We start from the raw sequence: 18962 nt of genomic DNA on the forward strand, positions 1-18962 counted from the left end.
GTGTGTGTGTGTGTGTGTGTGTGTGTGTGTGTGTGTGTGTGTGTGTGTCTGCAGCGATGGCTTAGTGGGTAAGAGCACTTGCTGCTCTTGCAGGCAACCCAGTTTTGGCTCTCAGCACACAGTGGCTCACAACCATCTGTAACTCCAGCTTCAGGGGTTGTGATACCCTCTTGTTACCTTTGTGGACACTACTCAGGTGATGCACATACACTCATCCAGGCTCATGCATACATAGGAATGAAAAGAAATAAATCTTTAAAGGATGAACCACTTTTAATTTCTCCCCCCCTCCTTCCCTCCCTCCTTCTCCCTAACCTCTCTTGACAGGTTTTTCTGTATAGTCCTGGCTGTCTTGGACTTGTTTTGTAGACCAGGCTGGCCTGGAACTCACACAGATCCGCCTGCCTCCAGGATTAAAGAGTACTGGGATTAAAGGCGTGCACCACCATGCATAGCTACTTTTAGTTTCTAATAATGTCAGCATATTAAAAACTTTCATTACCACCAGAAAAACTTTTACTTTTCTCATACCCAGTGGACTTAGGTTTATGTGACCAACCTTTCCCAGTACTGATTGCTTTTTAAAGACCTGAAATAATTAGTGATGTTTGACTTGCTTTTAAGAAAAGTACCAGGAAAAGGCACATGAAAACACCATCTTACAGGCCCCAAATGGTCAGTACAGACAATTTCATGTCTCATCTACTAGATGCGTGGGCTGAGGAGTCCAACATCTGGAGGTACTTATCTCTTATAGGAAAGTGCCAGCTCGTTTAGTCAGCGTTCAGAGTCTTTATGTAACCTGTTTCATGCAAGAAAGCCCTCTCCTGGCACTTTAGGATGCTGCTTCTGATCCCGAGATTAAAACAAAGCAGCAAATCTGCATCACTTTTCGACTTTGAGACGGCAGTATTGTGTGCACGCTTCAGTGTGCCGAATGTACTCGAGGGTCCAAAGTTAGACATCTGTTGGAGAAGGTAGAAAATGTCCCCAGAGCTTGAGTCAGAAATAAATGATTCTAGGAACTGACTCAAGGATAATGGTTTTATTAACTATGGAGAAGGAGTCTGGCAGGTGGGACAGGCAACTTCCACCCTATGCCTTTTTGTATTGCTTGGGTTTTTTTCAAGAAGAATATGTTTTTATAACACTTGCACAACATCAGAAAGAAAAAGAGCCTCTGATTTAACTGAAAGGTTAGTTTAACAGACAAGCTGGCCTGACACATTGCAAGCAGGACCGTCCTTCTAGACTTACAAGGACCAGAGAGGAAGGTGTGTTCACCGACATGCTCATTTAGAAGGCTCTCATTCAGTTCCCTTTAGGTTGATGTATTTAGCTTTTGGCTCATGTGTTTTTGTTGCTGCTGTTGAACAGAATGAACATCTTGACTACACCGTTGCTCCAGCTCTTTGCTTGCTGGCACGCACCAAATATCTTCACACATTATGGCTCGGGCTACGAATACGTTCTTGTGGTGTTAATGCAGGTTACTGCGTTCTGGGTACAGTAGGCTGAACTTCTAAGAAGGGAAAGTTAAGTGGACACAAGCTCAACTTTCCCCACAAGCAAGGTCAACATACTGAATTTATGAGATCTAACACCACACAGACCAGGAGTTCTGAGTCTGGGCGTCACTGACATCTGATGATCATCTGCAGTGTTTACAGCAGCCCTTGCCTCTCTACTTGCTTGATGTCCAAAGAGCCCTTTCCCAGCTGTGACAAGTTTCTTCTGGCAAGTATCTCTTGGGGGACAAAACTGCTTCCAACTCAGAAACAGTGGTGTAAGCTGCGTGTTGACTCCACACTCTGTAATGTCCTGTGACCCAGCATTCTGCATAGTACTGAGTGACCGATGGAAGCTCAGAGTAAACAGCAACACATTAGAAAAATGTGCCTGAGTATATCCACCTCCCTGTCTCTGTCTCAGCCACTCTCTGAGGTTCATAGAGGACTGGGTAATTATACTCTTGAAATGTCATCACTGCATCTGACCCAGCACTGTACTCTAGTCCAAGCCAAATGTGTGGCAAGTCAGTCAGACAGACAGACAGACAGACACACACACACACACACACACACACACACACACAGATAGGCACACACACAGCTAAAGAGAGGAAGTATGAGACAACTGTTCTGTAGTTAAGATTCCAACAAAAATCTATGGACAAACTATTAAAATTGACTTTCACAAAAGTTGCTGGACATAAGCAACTAATGACAGCATTCTCAGAAAGTAAGAGAAAATGAAATAGTCAAAGTAAAAACAAATTTACCTATATTTAAGGTAATAAAAGATATACAAGACCACTAATAAGAAAACTGAAATAATATTGGAGGGGCAGTAAACAAACAGACATTTCATTTCTTAGATGAACAGATAAACTTTAAAAACCTGCTAATTCTCAAACTACTCTATAGTCCAAAGCAGTTACAATCACAGTGACAGCAGTGATTTCATTACACTAGACAAGCTGATTGTGGAGACAGGACTCGAACAGTTACGGTGATTTTGAAGAAAAAAAAAGTCATACAGTACTTAAGGCAATGTGGTATTGGCTTAGTGACAAGCAAATTACATAGTAAACTGAATCTAAAGACCCACTTATGCATGTAAGGAAAACTGGTGCATGATCAACGTAGCAAGACAGGTTGACCCCCCTAGAGAGCTATCATACTCTTTTGGTTCCTGTAAAAAAGCCTGAGTTTTCAAAGGTCACTAAAGAGGGGAGAAAATTATTGGAAACAAAGTCACGGTTATATAGGGCATTTAGATACCTATACAAATGTATGTATGTATGTATGTATGTATGTATGTATGTATATGTATGTGTGTATGTGTGTATGTGTGTGTGTATGTATGTGTGTGTGTATGTATGTATATGTATGTGTGTGTGTGTATGTGTGTGTATGTATGTGTGTGTATGTGTATGTATCTCTATCTACCTATATCATCTATATCACCTGAAAGCTCCACAGGTGGGGCAATGGAGTCTGTCACACACACACACACACACACACACAGTCTTGCCTGGCCATGGTGGTGTGGTCCTGAAATCCCAGCTACTTGGCAGGGTCAGACAGGAGGATCTCAAATTCAAGGCTTACTTAAAAAGTCAGCCCAGGCAACTGAGATTCTGTCTTAGAGTCAGGGAGTATACCTCAACGGCAGAATGTCTGCCAAGCATACATAATGTTCAAGCTTCTTTAGTACTGGAGGCAGAAAGTTGTGCCTTAGAACTTAAGAGTTTCGGCAATGAGGCCTTCGGAGGCACTGCTCACGTTCAGCAGGGAGAGGAGAAAATCCCTGTCGACACTGCAAGCCAGAGCACAATCTCATTCTGGGCAGAAAGCTCTGCAGCAACTGTCCTTATTAATGTCTCTTGAAAGGCTAAAAATCCAAACCAAACCCACAGAGCTGATTGCATTTTAAGTACAAATACGGTAACAACAACAACAAAAAATCACACAATCTATACTTTTAAGTCATTTATTTCAATAGAAATATTTCAGAAAACTGTTCTTAAATTCATTTTAAGTTAGCTTATGCAAACACACTGAAGATCACACACTCACTTCTGCATATTAAAAAGAAACAAACCAGAGAGGAACCAAGTCGCACATCACTCAAGGAGGTCATAGTGCAAGCCAATGCTTCATCATTAAGTACCTCAAGTTAGCTGGAACAGAGAACGAAAATGGCTTGTGGGTTTTGTTTTTTTTATTAGCTTTGGGTAATTATCCCTACAGATGTTTGAGTTCCTTCTCCCAGGTCCTTCAGTAGGCTGTCAAAAGAACAAGCATCAACAGCCAAGGTACAGAAACATTTGAGACTTCCATGACCCATCAGTTACCTTAGTCACACCCATTAAATTAGAACTTCTTGGAATCCTATTGTGAACAGTTCTTTCAGGTGACATGTTCAGGGACATGACATTTTTTACTTGGCATATAAATTTGAAACATTCTGCTAATATTTGGCATTTTTTTGTCTTCCTATTCTCAAGCACTCCACAGATTCCTTTAACTCTATTTTGCAGAGCAACTGGCTGAAATCAGATTTTAAGTTTTGCTAATAACCTCTGAGGAACAGCTAGCCCTTTCCTTGTGTCCAGAGACCTTGTGTATGCATGCCTATTCTCCAAGGACCCTGAAAACAGCGTTCCTACTCAGACGACGGTATCTCCCAGACTCCCAATGTCTTAAGTAAGATGTTTCCAAACTCTGCCCTGGCTGAGTCTGCCCCCTGATTTATTATTAGTGCTGCTCCTTTCCTGCAGATTTTTCAAGTAAGCAGTAACAAGCAGGAGAAGGGACTGCTTATTCATTCTGTCTTAAGTAGGAAACTGAAATGTTTCATTTCTGGCTCAACAGACTGGCATCCCAGTGCTTTAGTGAAGCACTAAACAACACCTTCTTATTCCTTTATGATTTTCCCAACAGGTCTTAAAATCACTAAACCTAAGTTCCAAGCAACACAAAACAAAGATATACTCAGCTAGATGGAGGTTCTTCAAAGCCAACATTAAGAGTGTTCATCAAAAGGTTGATCTGAGTGGATCTACTTCTCACCTAAGAACTTGAAAAATAATTAAGATCTCTAAGATTGGAGGACTGCAAGAATCCAGATGTCTTCAGTCTTCTTACAACTGTTAGATTTAGCGGGTGGAGAGAGGGGCAGCACGCTCCTCAAGTCAGAGGGTAAAGAGGGCAGGTGATCTTAGCCATCCTCAATGTGCTAAAACTGGCCTTCAAATTGCTAAGACACTGACCCCATTTTCCCCACACTATGGCTGGAGATAGGTAAAACGTAATTGCTTTCATTGGGCTGAAGAGGTGGTGTGCATACATCCCTTGAGTAGACTTGAAAATTGAAAAGTCATTTAGACACAAGCCATTTTTAGGGAAGCAAATCTGAAAGGTACTTAAATCATCTTGAAAAGGTTCACACGCAATTTATCATCAATACTATCTAATAGCAAGTCTTGTACCTCAGAGGCTTGAAAGAGCAACACCCACCTGACTATAAAACCAGGATGGTACTACGTTTCTAAGAAATGATTTAAAAGAAAATGAATGCAAGCCCTAAAAGGAGGCTCAAGTCAGGCATACCCCAACCACACTGGCTGTCACCCTGTGAGCCAGCAGTGGTACCCACTACTGTTGTCCAGCACAGTGCAGTTCAGCATCGATTTCAAGAGGATCCAAGTCTTTTAAAAGCATCGGGGGCAGAAGATTTCTTCTGATTAAAGCCAATCTTCCACTAAGCAGTACCAGTAACTCTCGTTTGCAGAAGGTAATAGGATGGCTTAAGACCCAGCTAGAAAGGAATGTGCCTCAATCAACAGCAAAGGTATGTTCTTTTAAAAAGCCAATGAGTTCCGTCTATTGGTACTGATTTCCAATCAATATACTGCCTCAGTTTTAAATGCACGTAATTTACAGATTTAACCTCAGGAAGAAAGCCTTTATGCTGAGGTCATCTGGATAGGTAAAAGCAACCCCAGAGACTGATGAGGCTGTGTTCATCCATGCTCCAACTATGGAGGGGCTAAGCATGGCTCATTCCTCCTAGTTAACAATGTTGCTTGTTGGGCTTCTTATACATCTCCAAGAGGAAAAAAAACTCTGCAGTTATGAACACTGTAACTGACTCAACTTCGAGAGCAAGAGACTGCACAATGGCGGATGGTACTGTTGACACAGAAAAAACTATTGCCACTGAAATATATGCCTTGTTGAACTGTTTACACAAATTCACAACTGAATGAAATCAAACAGAAAGATGTACTCCATCAACTCTCTTCTGATCCTTACAGTTTAGACAACATATTGAACTATTCTGAAAAAAAGCAAGCACATGAAGCTCCAAACAGGGTTTGGACATTATGCAGCCATTGTCACAGGTATACTTTGAAAACAGACTTCTGAAAAATAAGCCTCTCTGTTCGAATTAAGTTGTTGGATGAGATATGGCTAGCACTACACACTATCGCACCAGGCCATACAATATTCCATTCAGTCTGCTTATAAAGTTTACATTTTAATTGAATTTCTGAAAGAGTTCTCCTTGGCTATGAGAGAAACAAACAAGCTTTAATGTTGGTGGGAAATGAGCTGGTGAGTCACTAATTTACAACTCAGGGTAATCGAAATAGGATTCACTCTCCTATAAGTAAAATACTCAAATATTTAATATAGTTAGGCAATGTTTTCTTTGCTTCAATTATAACCTGATACCACTTGGTGAATTACAGATAAGAAAACCTCACCTACTCTAAACCATCTCTCATGGTTTCTAAAATCATCCTAAAAAGCAATGATTGATCTTTAGAGCAATATGAAGGTAGGAAAATAGTTTTGGTTCCAGCCAGGGGCCATGATGCTAATCCAACCTGGCTAATCATCAATCTGAATACGGTTCTTCCTCTACACATCTTTAAGTGTCCAGATCTGTGTGTACGGAACAACTCCCATCCCAGCCCTTTCTCTTTGGCAAAACTGTGAGGCTGGCTTCTGCAAGTTGCCTATCTCCACAGACGTGACTCACCTACACTGTAACGGCTTTAGCTTATTCCTGACAAAAAAGTACTAATACAACAGCCACAGGGTTCTCATCCACAGTACCTCAAAAATGCATACTATTTAAAACATTATTCTGGAGCAAATTAACTAAGGAATTGCAAAAAAAAAAAAAAAGGACAATAGAAAGACGAATGGGGAGGGAGGGCCTGCACTGTAGCCCTGCCTGCCACTCAGGATCTGTCTGTGGATACCCAACACGGGTTAACTTAGACTATTATCTGAAAAATCATTCCATACAGGCAATATTTGCCTTCCCTTGCTTGTCAATGAAACCCCAAATAAGTTATTTGTAACGTGACAAACATATTTGAATTATTCAAACTAGAAACACTCAGAAAAGGCTCTTCACTTTTTCTTTCTTTTTTTAGCTAATTATTGTATAGACAGTATTTTCTAGTTAAGCATGGTGATAAAATACTTCTGATAAAGTACACAATTCTTGAAGTACATAGATGTGAGACATTTTACACAAAGACCCAAAAAAGTGAGCAGTTTGCTAGGAGGTGGCTGTCAGTCAAGGCCTTTCCACACAAGGGGGAGTTAGAAAGGGTGACCCCCCAGCAGTCAAGAGCTAATTTTGGTTAAAATTCTAAGCTATGTCAAGTCCAACATTCGTTTTAAAAATTAAATGTGTTATTGCCTAGGAGAGCTCTCTCCAACTGCTTGGTCAGTTACTGACAAAACATGTTTTTCAGATTGGGGACCAACAAGAACTTTCTGAAAAAATGTTCTGGTACATTTTGTGAAGTCATACAAGAAAAGGTTTTATATTTTTAATTCCTAGAACTGCAAACTTTGCCTTTATTCTTCTTAAAATTGTTTTGTCTTACAATAAAATACATACATATACATGAAGAATATTTTAAACAAGTATGCTTTTGAACTTCATACTGAACAAAAACAAATTCAATAAAAAATAAGTCTGGCATACTGCACATTAAACACTGCAAAGGGCAACACCCCGGAAACACCGGGGTCTCCCCACGACGATGATACCTGTGGCTGGAGAATCCACTCGACTCGATAAAAGGCTACAGAAACCCGAGCGTGGGATCACCGTGCTCCTATGTGGATTTGGGCCCAACAATGAATTCATACAGAAAGTTAAACATTAACCCGGGTTAGAAACTACCATGTGTTCTGGAGTTTGCTGGCACGTGAACACTCAACCTTTGTACCTCCTGCAGGAAATCTTGTTCTCCTTCTAGCACTGAATTCCAAATGGTAGTGTTTAACTGGATCCCTCATCCAAAGTAAAGCATGCCCTACCCCCAAACAGCAGCCACAGCTCCCACACCACATCCCTCCCAGGTCTTGCTGTGGGATGTGAGGTGCCACTGGCAGAGACTCAGCAGACCCTGCAGCTGGGCTGTTGGCCTGTTCTTCACGGGGACTTCTCACTGCACCTAAAACAGCTCCTGATGGAATCCATAAGAAAGGTTTTGCCATTTTAAAGTGTATCTAAAAAAGATGGTTTCCTCTCCAAAATTAGTACAAAGTTAAAAGAAATGCAAATTAGCTACAATTTATTCCAAGCACAGCACCGCCAGAAGACGCACACACACTATTTGGTGTCGGTTCTCCTCGCACTCTGTTAAGGCAGTGGTTTCCACAGGTCAGTTCGGAGAAAAGAAGCGTAGTTCATGGCAGTTTGTTTTGCAACTCCATTGTTTTTCTCTGGGAACATCTCACTTCATTCCCTGAAATTAGTGCTTTTGGTTCTGAGCTCCGGAGGCTGGGCTGGAGCCTGGGGGCTCTTCCTGGCACAGGATGGTGCGGCTGGGGCTCTCAGCAGGTCCCGGCTCCACATGGGGACAATAGCGCTCCTCTTCTGTCTCAGACTTTTACTCAAAAGTCATCAAGTTTGTAGGAACCTAAAAAATACAAGCAGCCCACACTGACTGCTACCACTCCAGATTGACCGCTTAGCTGTTTCTACTAGTCACTAGTCTCTAGTCACTGGATACATCTCTAGTCACTGGATACATCTGCCACAATGTCTTAAAGTGACTCACCCCTCAGATTCACTCTAGGGTGAGGGTTCTGTAACTTCAAATTTAACACATAAATTGTATTATATGTAATACATAAATTTATACATAAGATATAGTGTTTCCTGTTAAATAATGTGTTTAAAACTTATATAAAATATAATAAACCAATGTCAGCAATTATTTTATCTTGTCATTTAGCCAAGCTAATCACTCTGACCCACGTATCTTTTTTGAGACAGTCTCAATTTTTAGCTCAGGCCAGCCTTGAACTTGTGTGTGCTGGGCATGTAAGCATGAGCCACCACACAGTTTAAATATCCTTTAAAGGTAATATGATAGAAGATGTTTTGTGTGGTTTATAACAGTGAGTCTAGCATGCCTTATCATTAAAAAATCATGGTTAATACGCTTTCCAAGTTGATGTGCCTGGACAGGAGGAAGGACACAGAATTTTTGTGCCTTACAGGGGCCTAATGGCTGTTTACCAAAAAAAATAAATGAATCAAAGAAATATGGCAAACCTTGTACAACAGAACTCTATACATTACCATCAATTTCTCTGTGTACATTAAAAACAAACTACACTGACAGTTTTATAGCAATCATGAAGGACTTTTCTATGAAAACCTCAAAAATATTAGTCAAATCTATTGGGCAAAATGATCTGAGACTTTCTGACTTAAAAATAAACAGATTATATTTAATTTGATTTCTTGTATGTCTGAATTAAAAAAATTATCGTGTTGGGGATGAAACTCAGAGGCCTGAACATGCTGTCTTATCATGGGGCATAATGTCTTATCATGTAAAGTGTCTTATCATAGGGCATAATTCCAGTCTCTAAAACTCAAGGACTCTCTAAGGGGTACTGAGAGTTTCATGAAGTTTAGCACAGGCTTCCTAAGTGCTGGCAGAGCTGGTAGGTCGGAGGTCCCCTCCTTACCCTTAAAGTGGCTCAGTGGCTCTCACAGGCCAGCAGACTTTCTCTGAAACCTGTTACCCTCTGGAGCTGGAGTCATAGGTAGTTGGGTCACTAGATATGGGTGATGTGACTTGAACTCTGGTCCTCTACAAGAGCAGCAAGCATTCATAGACACTGGGCAACCTCCAGCCCGACATGCTAGCTTTTGCATGAAGAATTCTACTAGACAATATCATAATTGAATTATAACTCAAATGCTCATGTGTTTAAGCTCCCAGGTCTGGTGGTAAGAAATTTTTATTTTAACAAAGTGAGCCTCATGAATAAATCGTCCAAATGTGTCTTAAGATATTTTGCCTTTGAGTTAGGGTCTTCAAATAATTTTCAGACTTCACAGGTTCTATTTATAAATTTGCTAACACTCAGAAACAAAATCATTTTGCACATCTGTATGATATTAGGAAGGTTTACTAATACAGTAAAAAATCTGAGCCTTTCACTATATTGGTATGCATACACTTCTAGATTAATTTTGGAACCTGATGTTCTTATACATGAATTAATACTCCTGACTATATTTAAAAAAATGAAGCATGGAAGAGATTCTGAAAGGCTCATTTATTTTAGGCAAAATTAAGTATGTCTCCTTCATTTTGTCCCAGACACTAACTTCATATGGGCAAAGCCCTTTGCATTTTAAGCCCTACAAGGAGGTTGTTAAAGGCTATACTAAACTTGCCTCCATACATCAGTGAAGTAATTGTGACCAAAAAGCCCACTCTAATGACACAAAGGAAAAGAAAATGTCATCTGGACTAAAGGCCCAGTATCTGTGCCTGTTGACCTGTAGAAATGGAAAGTGTCTTTGAGCCTGTTTCCTTATTTATCAAGAGTCATGATAGATAACCTGATATAACAGGATAAAAGTCAAAACAATATTAAGTCTTCTAAAATGGTAGTGCATAATGTTATTTCCAATTAATATTTGCTGGTAGGCACTGATGATACAAAGGTATACTGTAAATGCTAAGTTTATGACTTCCAAAGATGTGTAACCAGAAAAGCTTGGAGTGGTGTCCACAACTGTGGTTGGGTTTTCAGTCTGTTAATCTGTGGTCCAGGCCAACTCTGCAAGAGGGCACTGGGAAGACAGCACAATAGACAGGTGCTCCTTTGAGACAAGTCTTTCCATTAGATCACCATGGTTTCAGTAAAATAAAAATAAACAATAAAGTTGAGATGGTCCCTCTGCAACCACAGGAACCCAATTCAAGTTGTTATCAAAGATAAACCAGAGCTCTGTGCAAGTGCCACCTTCTGAGCTGCCTCTGCTCCAGACACAGATATTCTAGAATATCTACATCCTCTAGCTTTATCTGCATACTGTCTGTCCCCAAATTGTCCCTCCACTCACCCTGTTCTTATGCAGCCTGTTCCTTCCACCACTCACGTCAACATTACTGTCTCTGGGAAGGCTCAGTCACAAATGCTGCCTTTACCTACCTGTCTCTCTTTAGTTTATATTAGATAGCTTTGTTTACTTATGTCTTTCTAAAATGTAGTCTTTATGTCTTGGTGACTGCTATGAACAATAAAAACCATTAAGAACATTATTCAGCCACATTAGTGCTAAGGCAAGAGGATCACAAGTCTGAGGCCAGCCTGGGCTAACTAGTAAGTTCCAGGCCAGCTTGGGCTAACACGGTCTGAACCTGTTTCTTACATACATGACTGAATTTAAAGGTACAGACTCTGAGGAGGAGAAGTGCTCACCTGTTGCTTGTTGCTCTGGCAGGCCGCGCTCAAGTGTTTAAACCACAGCATTGCGTTCATCCTGCTGCCTGCTTGAAACTTGTATGAGTTCCCTGTAATTGCCAAAAGCAAGTAGAAAATAAAATAAATTTGAAGACTGTAACAGCATTCCTGCCAGATACGTAAGACTGAATGAAATGTGCCTCCAGAGCTCTGCTTCAGAATTACCCAATGGAGAACTCTTTACGCCATCTGCTCACAGGACCTAACATTCAGAAAGTCACCTTTCTACTGTGCATACAGTAAAGGTGATTATGGTGCCCTAAATGTTCATTAAAATAATTGTGTCCTTCTCTAGATATGGCTGCAAAATACTGTCGCCCCCAACCTCTCTGTGTACTGAATCTGTAACTTTGCTCATGCCAGGCAAGCACTACATCTTCCAACCTCAACCCTGGTCCTTAACATTAACATCCAATGTTTCCTCTAAAAGTAGGGTGGAGAATTCACCTGTTCATGATTCTATACATCAATCAGTTAATATTCATTCCTAATTACATTAAACAGACAGTTATATAACACCAATATTGTTAAGACATATGTCCAGATTTCTTACAGATTTTCAATCTTCTGAGGGTTTCTCTTGGAAATTGGAAGCCAGGACTTCTGACTTGCTAAGTAAGTGCTCTACCACTGAGCTTAAAATCTCCAGCCCCGGGGAGACAGAAAGTGTTTCTCTTTTGGGAAGTTACCCTGTGTGAAGCTGGCAGGTCCTATGTCTAGTCTCATTCAATGTGTGACAAGACCAGAACGTGATGAGGGTATTTTACACAGCTCCATACAGTACATGAGTAAGGGGTAAGTCAAGTGCTGACTTGTGAACTGCAGGATACTGAGCCTTGCTGTCTCTTATTTCGTCATAGATCTATGTTCTTGCTGTTCCCCTCTCTCATCCTCTAGGGATGTGGCACCTACACTCAGCATCATTCAGTGTTTCCTCTGAGATGCTACAGAACTGTTCACCTTCAGAAGCTGTTGTCTTCATGGAATGCTCATAAACATGTTAGTCCTGTTTTGTTTGCTGAATTCAGATAAGTATTACTATTTAATCTGAATAAAAAAGTCTACAAGTGTACTAGTCAAGGCTACAATTTACACTAGTAAATAATGTTGCTAGTACAGACCATAAAAACCTGTGTACTCTGAAATAATTCTATGAAGTATGCTAAGAAGATGGAAGGAAACCAAAGAATTTGTTAGTAAAACTCAATAAAAGTGATCCCATTTTAAAAATGCAATTTTATGATGAACAGCCATGAGATTCTAAGGGCTTTAATTTAGAAAGCTGAGAGTTAAGGTACTCTTACTCTGTAGGTTGACTTGCAACCACTGAGAAATTTGGTGCGATTTTTTCTTGCATCTAACATACAAATTAAAATTTTAATTTAAAATAATAATACATGAAAATCTATTTGTTGATACAAAAATCACACCTGAAGAGATGTAAACATTCATTGTGAAGTTAATTAAAGGTAATCTATTTCGGTAAGAGTTGCTAAGTGGACGATTTGGAACAGATGTGCAAGAATTTTCCAGACGGACTCCTATGTGGTGGCTGTCAACAACAGCTGGCAGTTGCTGTGAAGGAAGAGTAACAACTGCTCAAATCTTCTGATGGACCCCAGGAGAGCCACCAAGGGTGCAGCAGGCCAGGCAGTGTAACTCTGACAAGCCCATGCTCCAAATCTTCTCGCCCACTTCCCAGACTCCTATGGTCAATAATGAATGTTTCTATATTCTGCATGCAAGGTATTTTATTTTAGAAAAGGATTTGAGCTAAGCAAGCAATTAAATAAAACTTATATAAGGGCAACGGTAATTTTCAGGACTTGAGAATGCTGTTACTGCTGGGTACAGATGATGAGCCACTCTGCATTTGCGAATGACGAGCCTTTGTCCAAAGTATGGTGTACAGATTCCACCATCTGGATTACTTGGGCTTTTAATTAAAGCTTAAAACACAATATGGAATAAAAGTCCTCCCGATAGATATAATTCCTCAAATACTTCTCTGTTGGTAATACAGCGGAACCAAGATCAGGATCAGGAGTTAGTGTCTGCAGGACTTTTGAACTCAGTCTGTCTAACCGTTCACCTTTCTCAGAGTCAGTCAGCAGAAAGAGGTCTGGATGCTCTGGATCGTCAGCCATCATCACCATCCAGCCCACCACAGACACATTCTTATTTGACGTTGATTTGAACTGAGGTGAGAGAGAAGCAGAGAAAACAGAGATGACCAGTGACTTTTATGTCTAGTTCTCAGTCAAAGTTAAAAGTGTCAGGGAGCTTATGTTCAGTGTGTCCATAGGAGAGATGAGCTGTGTGACTGAATGCTGGCTCAGGTCAGCTCATCATGTCCTCTTAGGTAGCCTGCCTCAGTCCAGTCATCTCCAGAGTCAACTTTCACGACACCCAAACTGTTCTACTCTACATTCCCAATGGGCATGCTGGGAATCTGCTCTTCTAGTCACAGCATTACCATGAAGAGAAGCTGCATCCCAACACCTGTGCTTCTTCAGCCTCAATACTTCATGTGCCAGCGAGGCTGGCACACAATTCCTATTTGCATTTTGCAAAAGCAAGATAGTTTAAAAAAAAAGTGAGGTACTTTAGGGATGCTGGTTACTGTTATAGTTAACTATTCTTTCTATTGAGAAAGGGGTACTATGAAGAACAGAAAGTAAAGTTAATCTCAGTAAAAGAAATTTAAAAAGAATGTTTACGTAGCCGCAACTCAATCTTAGCAGCATGTTTAAAAAAAAAAACCTGCCAGAAGTCACAGAACACAGTAAAACAATGAATGACATGCTACCATGTAATTACTAGTGGAATGTGCCTTGGTGAAACGAAGAGCTTTTATTAATTAGAATAAGAACAAGCAACAGATCTACACAGGCATTACATAGAAGAAACAGCACAAGTAGGGTGAAGCTTATGAAATAAACAACAGTATAGAATAAAGCTAGGCTTTATGCACATGGGCAGCAAAGACCAAAGGGAGCCTCATTATTCCCAGTGACCAGGAAACTTAATTTGCCCTTTCTTGAAAAGCTCGGTATTTACACTCCTCAGGATATACCCCAGGGAATATGTACATAAAATACCCACAGCACAATGGAATGGATGCATTAGGATAAGCGCATAGAATATAAGCCTATTCAACTATGAAAAGGAATAAATGACAACTTCAGGCACTGACAGTGACTGTCAGCTCCGAGGAACGCACACGCAGCTGGCTGTGGCACTGCACACCTTTAATCCCTGCCTAGTTTATATGAGCTTTAGGTCAGCCAAGGTGACACAGTAAGACCCTGTCTTCAAAAAAGGGAGAGTGCACACACGTACATGTGACACGCAACCCGAGGTTAAGGAAAGCAGAGCACTGACTACAATGGAACACAAGATGGTGGCAGACTGAGGACAGCCCCAGGGCCTTCACAGGTGAGGTAATATGCTATTTCTTATTCAGGGAGGGCGCAACCATGTCTGCTTACTATCTTTTACAGCTAAAATTATTGAAAAAGGAGTGACTATAGTACAATAGTAATGTTAATGGGACAAAAATAAAAATAAAACCAGGAAGCTATAAAACTGACATTCTAAAACTACAGGCTAGCACACTTGACAGCTCCTAGTAAACAGCACGGTTTACTAACATGAGCCTCCTGACCTCTGCTGCACTGTCAAGCAATGTAAGCCCATAGCAGAGGGATGAGCTATAAACAGTGATATTCCTCAATATGCTGAACCCCACAAGTCTGGAGTCAGTCACGTTTGGGGGAGCATGCCTTACCCCCAACTCCTTCCTATGCTTGGAAACAGCCTTTTTTGTGCTGATACTGACAGTTTTATGCTATCTCGGTCTATTTATACTATAATTTGTATTTTTTCTAAACTGATCAATAACTTTCCTTGCTGTGGTAGGTTGAATGAAAACAACTCATAGGCTTGTAGGAACCGGCACTATTAGGAGTGTCCGTGTTGGAGGAAGTCTGTTACTGGGGGTGGGCTTGAGGTCTCAGATGCTCAAGCCAGGCCTAGTGTTTTTCTCTTTCGCTGCCTGTGGATCTAGATGCAGAATTCTCAGCTACCATGCCTTCCTCTGTGTTACCATGCTTTCTGCCATTAAGGTACTAGACTAAACCTCTGAACTCTAAGCCAGCCCCAACTAAATGATTTCCTTTATAAGAGTTACTGTGGTCACAGTGTCTCTTCACAGTAAAAAACAACTAAGACAACTGCTGTTAATTATTTTGTGTATTTTCAGATTTCTGCTCTTGCAACCATTATAGAAATATTCTTCTACCAGCATCTTTATTCACTTGTTCAAAGATAACAAGTTTTCCTTAGATGAGAACTGCGGTATTGAGGGAAGCATGGACGGGGCCTGCCTACCACACACGTAACCTCACCTCACAGCTGATGCAGGCTCAGCAGTGTTTGCGTTCTTCTTAGTGAGTGAACATTGAATTAAGTTGGCTAGTTACTGTACTTTACCTTCCCCTTCCAGTCACTTTCCTGTTCTATTCTTCTGGTTTATTCTTACTTTATAAATATACAACTTTTCCTTTTTTTTTTTTTTTTTTTGATTTTTCGAGACAGGGTTTCTCTGTGTAGTTCTGGCTGTCCTGGAACTCACTCTGTAGACCAGGCTGGCCTCGAACTCAGAAATCCACCTGCCTCTGCCTCCCAAGTGCTGGGATTAAAGGCATGTGCCACCACTGCCCAGCACAACTTTTCCTTTTTATACATTTCAAATTTTAACCAGTCAAACACATTTGTTCAATCATTACCATGTAGTGATAGATTTAAACATAGCTGTAATTTTTTGCAATGATTACACTTTGCCTAAATCTTTTAATATCATCAGTATGCTTTCATTTTTAAATTTCAAAAATAGGGATATAATAAAATAGTACCCTTTCTTTCTTCTGAAGTTATTCTTCACAGGCCAAGAAATAATAAATAACTCCAATATAGGTATATGTATGGCATATGGTTGCCAAGTATTTTTCTTCTCTTCTCCTTCATTTTTGAGACTCGGTCTCACAAAGTAGTCCAAGTTGGCCTTGAACTTCTTTTCAGTCCCGCCCCAAGGTCCCAGGACAAGTCCCAAGTGGTCACGTCTAAGCACATGCAAATAATAGCAATGCTAATTGGATTTAGTAGGTTTCACATCAAGGGTAGGGTGTATATGTGTGTACACAAAAGAAAATTATGTCATGAATTCGAGAGGAGAGACACAAGAGTTGAGGCAGAAATAATTCACATACAGTGTATTTGTGTATGAAATTCTCAAATAAAAAAAAACGATCAAAAGCCGGGCAGTGGTGGCGCACTCCTTTGATCCCAGCACTTGGGAGGCAGAGGCAGGAGGATTTCTGAGTTCAAGGCCAGCCTGGTCTACAGAGTGAGTTCCAGGACAGCCCAGGCTATGAAGAAAAACCCTGTCTCAAACCCCCCCCCCAAAAAAAAAAAAAACGGTGAAAAAGGGGCCTTCTGGGGGAAGAATGGGGGATGGTCTGGGGAACTGGGGATAGATGGGAGAAGGATAATCAACAAAACTTATGCTTGAAATACCACAATAAAAGCTAATACTCGGTATACTAACTAAAAAGCAATCACTCCATAATTAAAGACTATGCAGAGAAAGAGCACCAAGAGGCTTCTAAAGAACCACGGAGGGCAGGAAAGCAGACTGCAGTGCCCACTGTGCCCACTCATGCCGCCTAGCTTGTCAGTGTCTCTGAGTCTCAGACAGATTGTTCTCTGTTCTTGTCGAGACAAAGTCTCCCTGTGTAGTCTTGGCTGTCCTGGAACTCACTAGTGTGGCCTCAAACTCACAGAGGTCATAAGTCCCCTGCCTTTGAGTACAAGGATTAAAGGCATGTGCCGCCATGTCCAGACGTGCGGTAGAATTTTAGGTGTTGTTTTCATTTCCATTTACACACCAGGATCTGAGGCTATAAGGCAAAGGTTTTGAGCCATGTTCTGACCCAAACTCAGGGCTGAGAAAGGTCTGATGCCATGGTAGATGTTTGTAATCTGTCATTTTCACACTTGCAATGAAAAAAGTGTTCAAAAGACTTGAAAACACACAGTGATTCCAAGGTATTGCAGTGTGGCCCCTTAGACACATTCCAGAATAGTCCCTCACACACTGTGATGGTTTGTATATGCTTGGCTCAGGGAGTCGCACTATTAGGTGTGGCCTTGTTGAGAGTAGGTGTGAGCTTTAAGACCCTGATCCTAGCTGCCTGAAAGCCAGTCTTCTCCTGTTTGCCTTTGGAACAGGATGTAGAATTCTCGGCTCTCCCTGCACCATGCCTGCCTGGATACTGCCATGTTCCTGCCTTGATAATACTGGACTGAACCTCTGAACCTGTAAGCCAGCCCCAATTAAATGTTGTCTTTTATAAGAGTTCCCTTGGTCATGACATCTGTCTACAGCAGTATAACCCTAAGACACACACATTCTAGAGTGGTCCTTACACACATTTCCAGCTCCAATATTGCATGCCAGGAGGAAACATGAGAGCTGATGGGTGAGAAATGTGGTACTATGTCCTATCAGGGGTGTTTTCTTTATAACCAGGAAGAGGCTGTGAAGCAAAGCCAAAGATTTTGAGGAGGAATACTTACATGCTTTCTTTCTGTAGCCTTCAGAGATTTGGCAGCATAGTAAAAAAGCTGTGTTCCACACAAGGCTGCCCAATATTTTGTCCAAGATGCTACCTGGGGAGGATAAACACACAGGTAACTACTGTAAGAGCTTGACTTTCCCTTTTTTTGTGACAGCATTCTACCCTCACTTCAGCTATTGAAGTTGCGAGTTCAGAGGCAGGTTACAGCACTTCTGATGTCTGCACCTCAGATACCCCCATCGCGTTCAGTGAGCATACGTTAGTGGTGGATCCAGTAATTCTTCAAGAATCCTGTAACCTTTAGGGAGACAGGAAAGTGCTTGCTTGGTGTACATGCATGAGGACCTGAGTTCAGAACCCCAGCAGGTAAAAGCTGGTGTAGTAGCTGGGTGTATCTGGGGGAAGACACAGGCAAACAGACTGCTGGCCATCCAGTGACCTTGAAGTTCAGTGAGACTCTGTGATGGAGAAGACTCTGACATTGGCCACCTGCATGCAGAACTGCGTATCTGTCTACACATGAGTATGCACAAGCACAAACGCATGAATATGTACATACACACAGGCACATCACATCACTACCCGATATCACGCTGTAGCGCCATCACCTTCTTGCCCCAATCCCATGTCCTTCCTCCACTCTTCCCACCTGGTCTACGCCCCTCAGGCAGGCAGTCTATCTTGTTTCTCACACTCTCACCCCTCCCACCCCCTTCTTGGGATGAAACTCGGACGGACCTCTAATCGTACCTGGTTACTTGGCACCATATTATAGGAGCAGAGGAGGAAGCACAACCATGCCACTGGTAAGAGTGTATTCACCAATCTTTTAGTATTTTTTTCCTTTATTTTTTACTCAACGAAGACATTGTACTCTTTCTCTATAGACAACTATTACATATACACTCTTCAAAGTTTTATTGTACTCTCCTATAATGCTATTCTATAATTCCTGTACAAACTAAAGTCTGGCTTAAAAAGAAGCTCATATGTTTCCAGC

The 18962-nt window shown here is 41.2% G+C and overlaps 1 protein-coding gene across 7 annotated transcripts in view; it reads right to left on the reverse strand.

Moving 5' to 3' along the window:
* Nucleotides 1-3481: 3481 nt before the first annotated feature.
* The window catches only part of Ralgps2 (Ral GEF with PH domain and SH3 binding motif 2), a 129616-nt gene continuing 114135 nt past the window's right edge, over nt 3482-18962 (reverse strand). For all 7 annotated transcript variants that reach the window (XM_028760745.1, XM_028760723.1, XM_028760733.1 and 4 more), the window contains 4 exons: nt 17961-18053; nt 13414-13519; nt 11280-11371; nt 3482-8464 (listed from right to left, as the gene is read on the reverse strand). In XM_028760745.1, coding sequence (XP_028616578.1) covers nt 8435-8464; nt 11280-11371; nt 13414-13519; nt 17961-18053 — 321 coding nt within the window. In that variant the 3' untranslated portion in view covers nt 3482-8434. The remainder of the gene's footprint in view (nt 8465-11279; nt 11372-13413; nt 13520-17960; nt 18054-18962) is intronic.

This window comes from Grammomys surdaster, unplaced genomic scaffold, assembly GCF_004785775.1.
Source record: "Grammomys surdaster isolate TR1022 unplaced genomic scaffold, NIH_TR_1.0 130, whole genome shotgun sequence".
NCBI classification, from domain to species: domain Eukaryota; kingdom Metazoa; phylum Chordata; class Mammalia; order Rodentia; family Muridae; genus Grammomys; species Grammomys surdaster.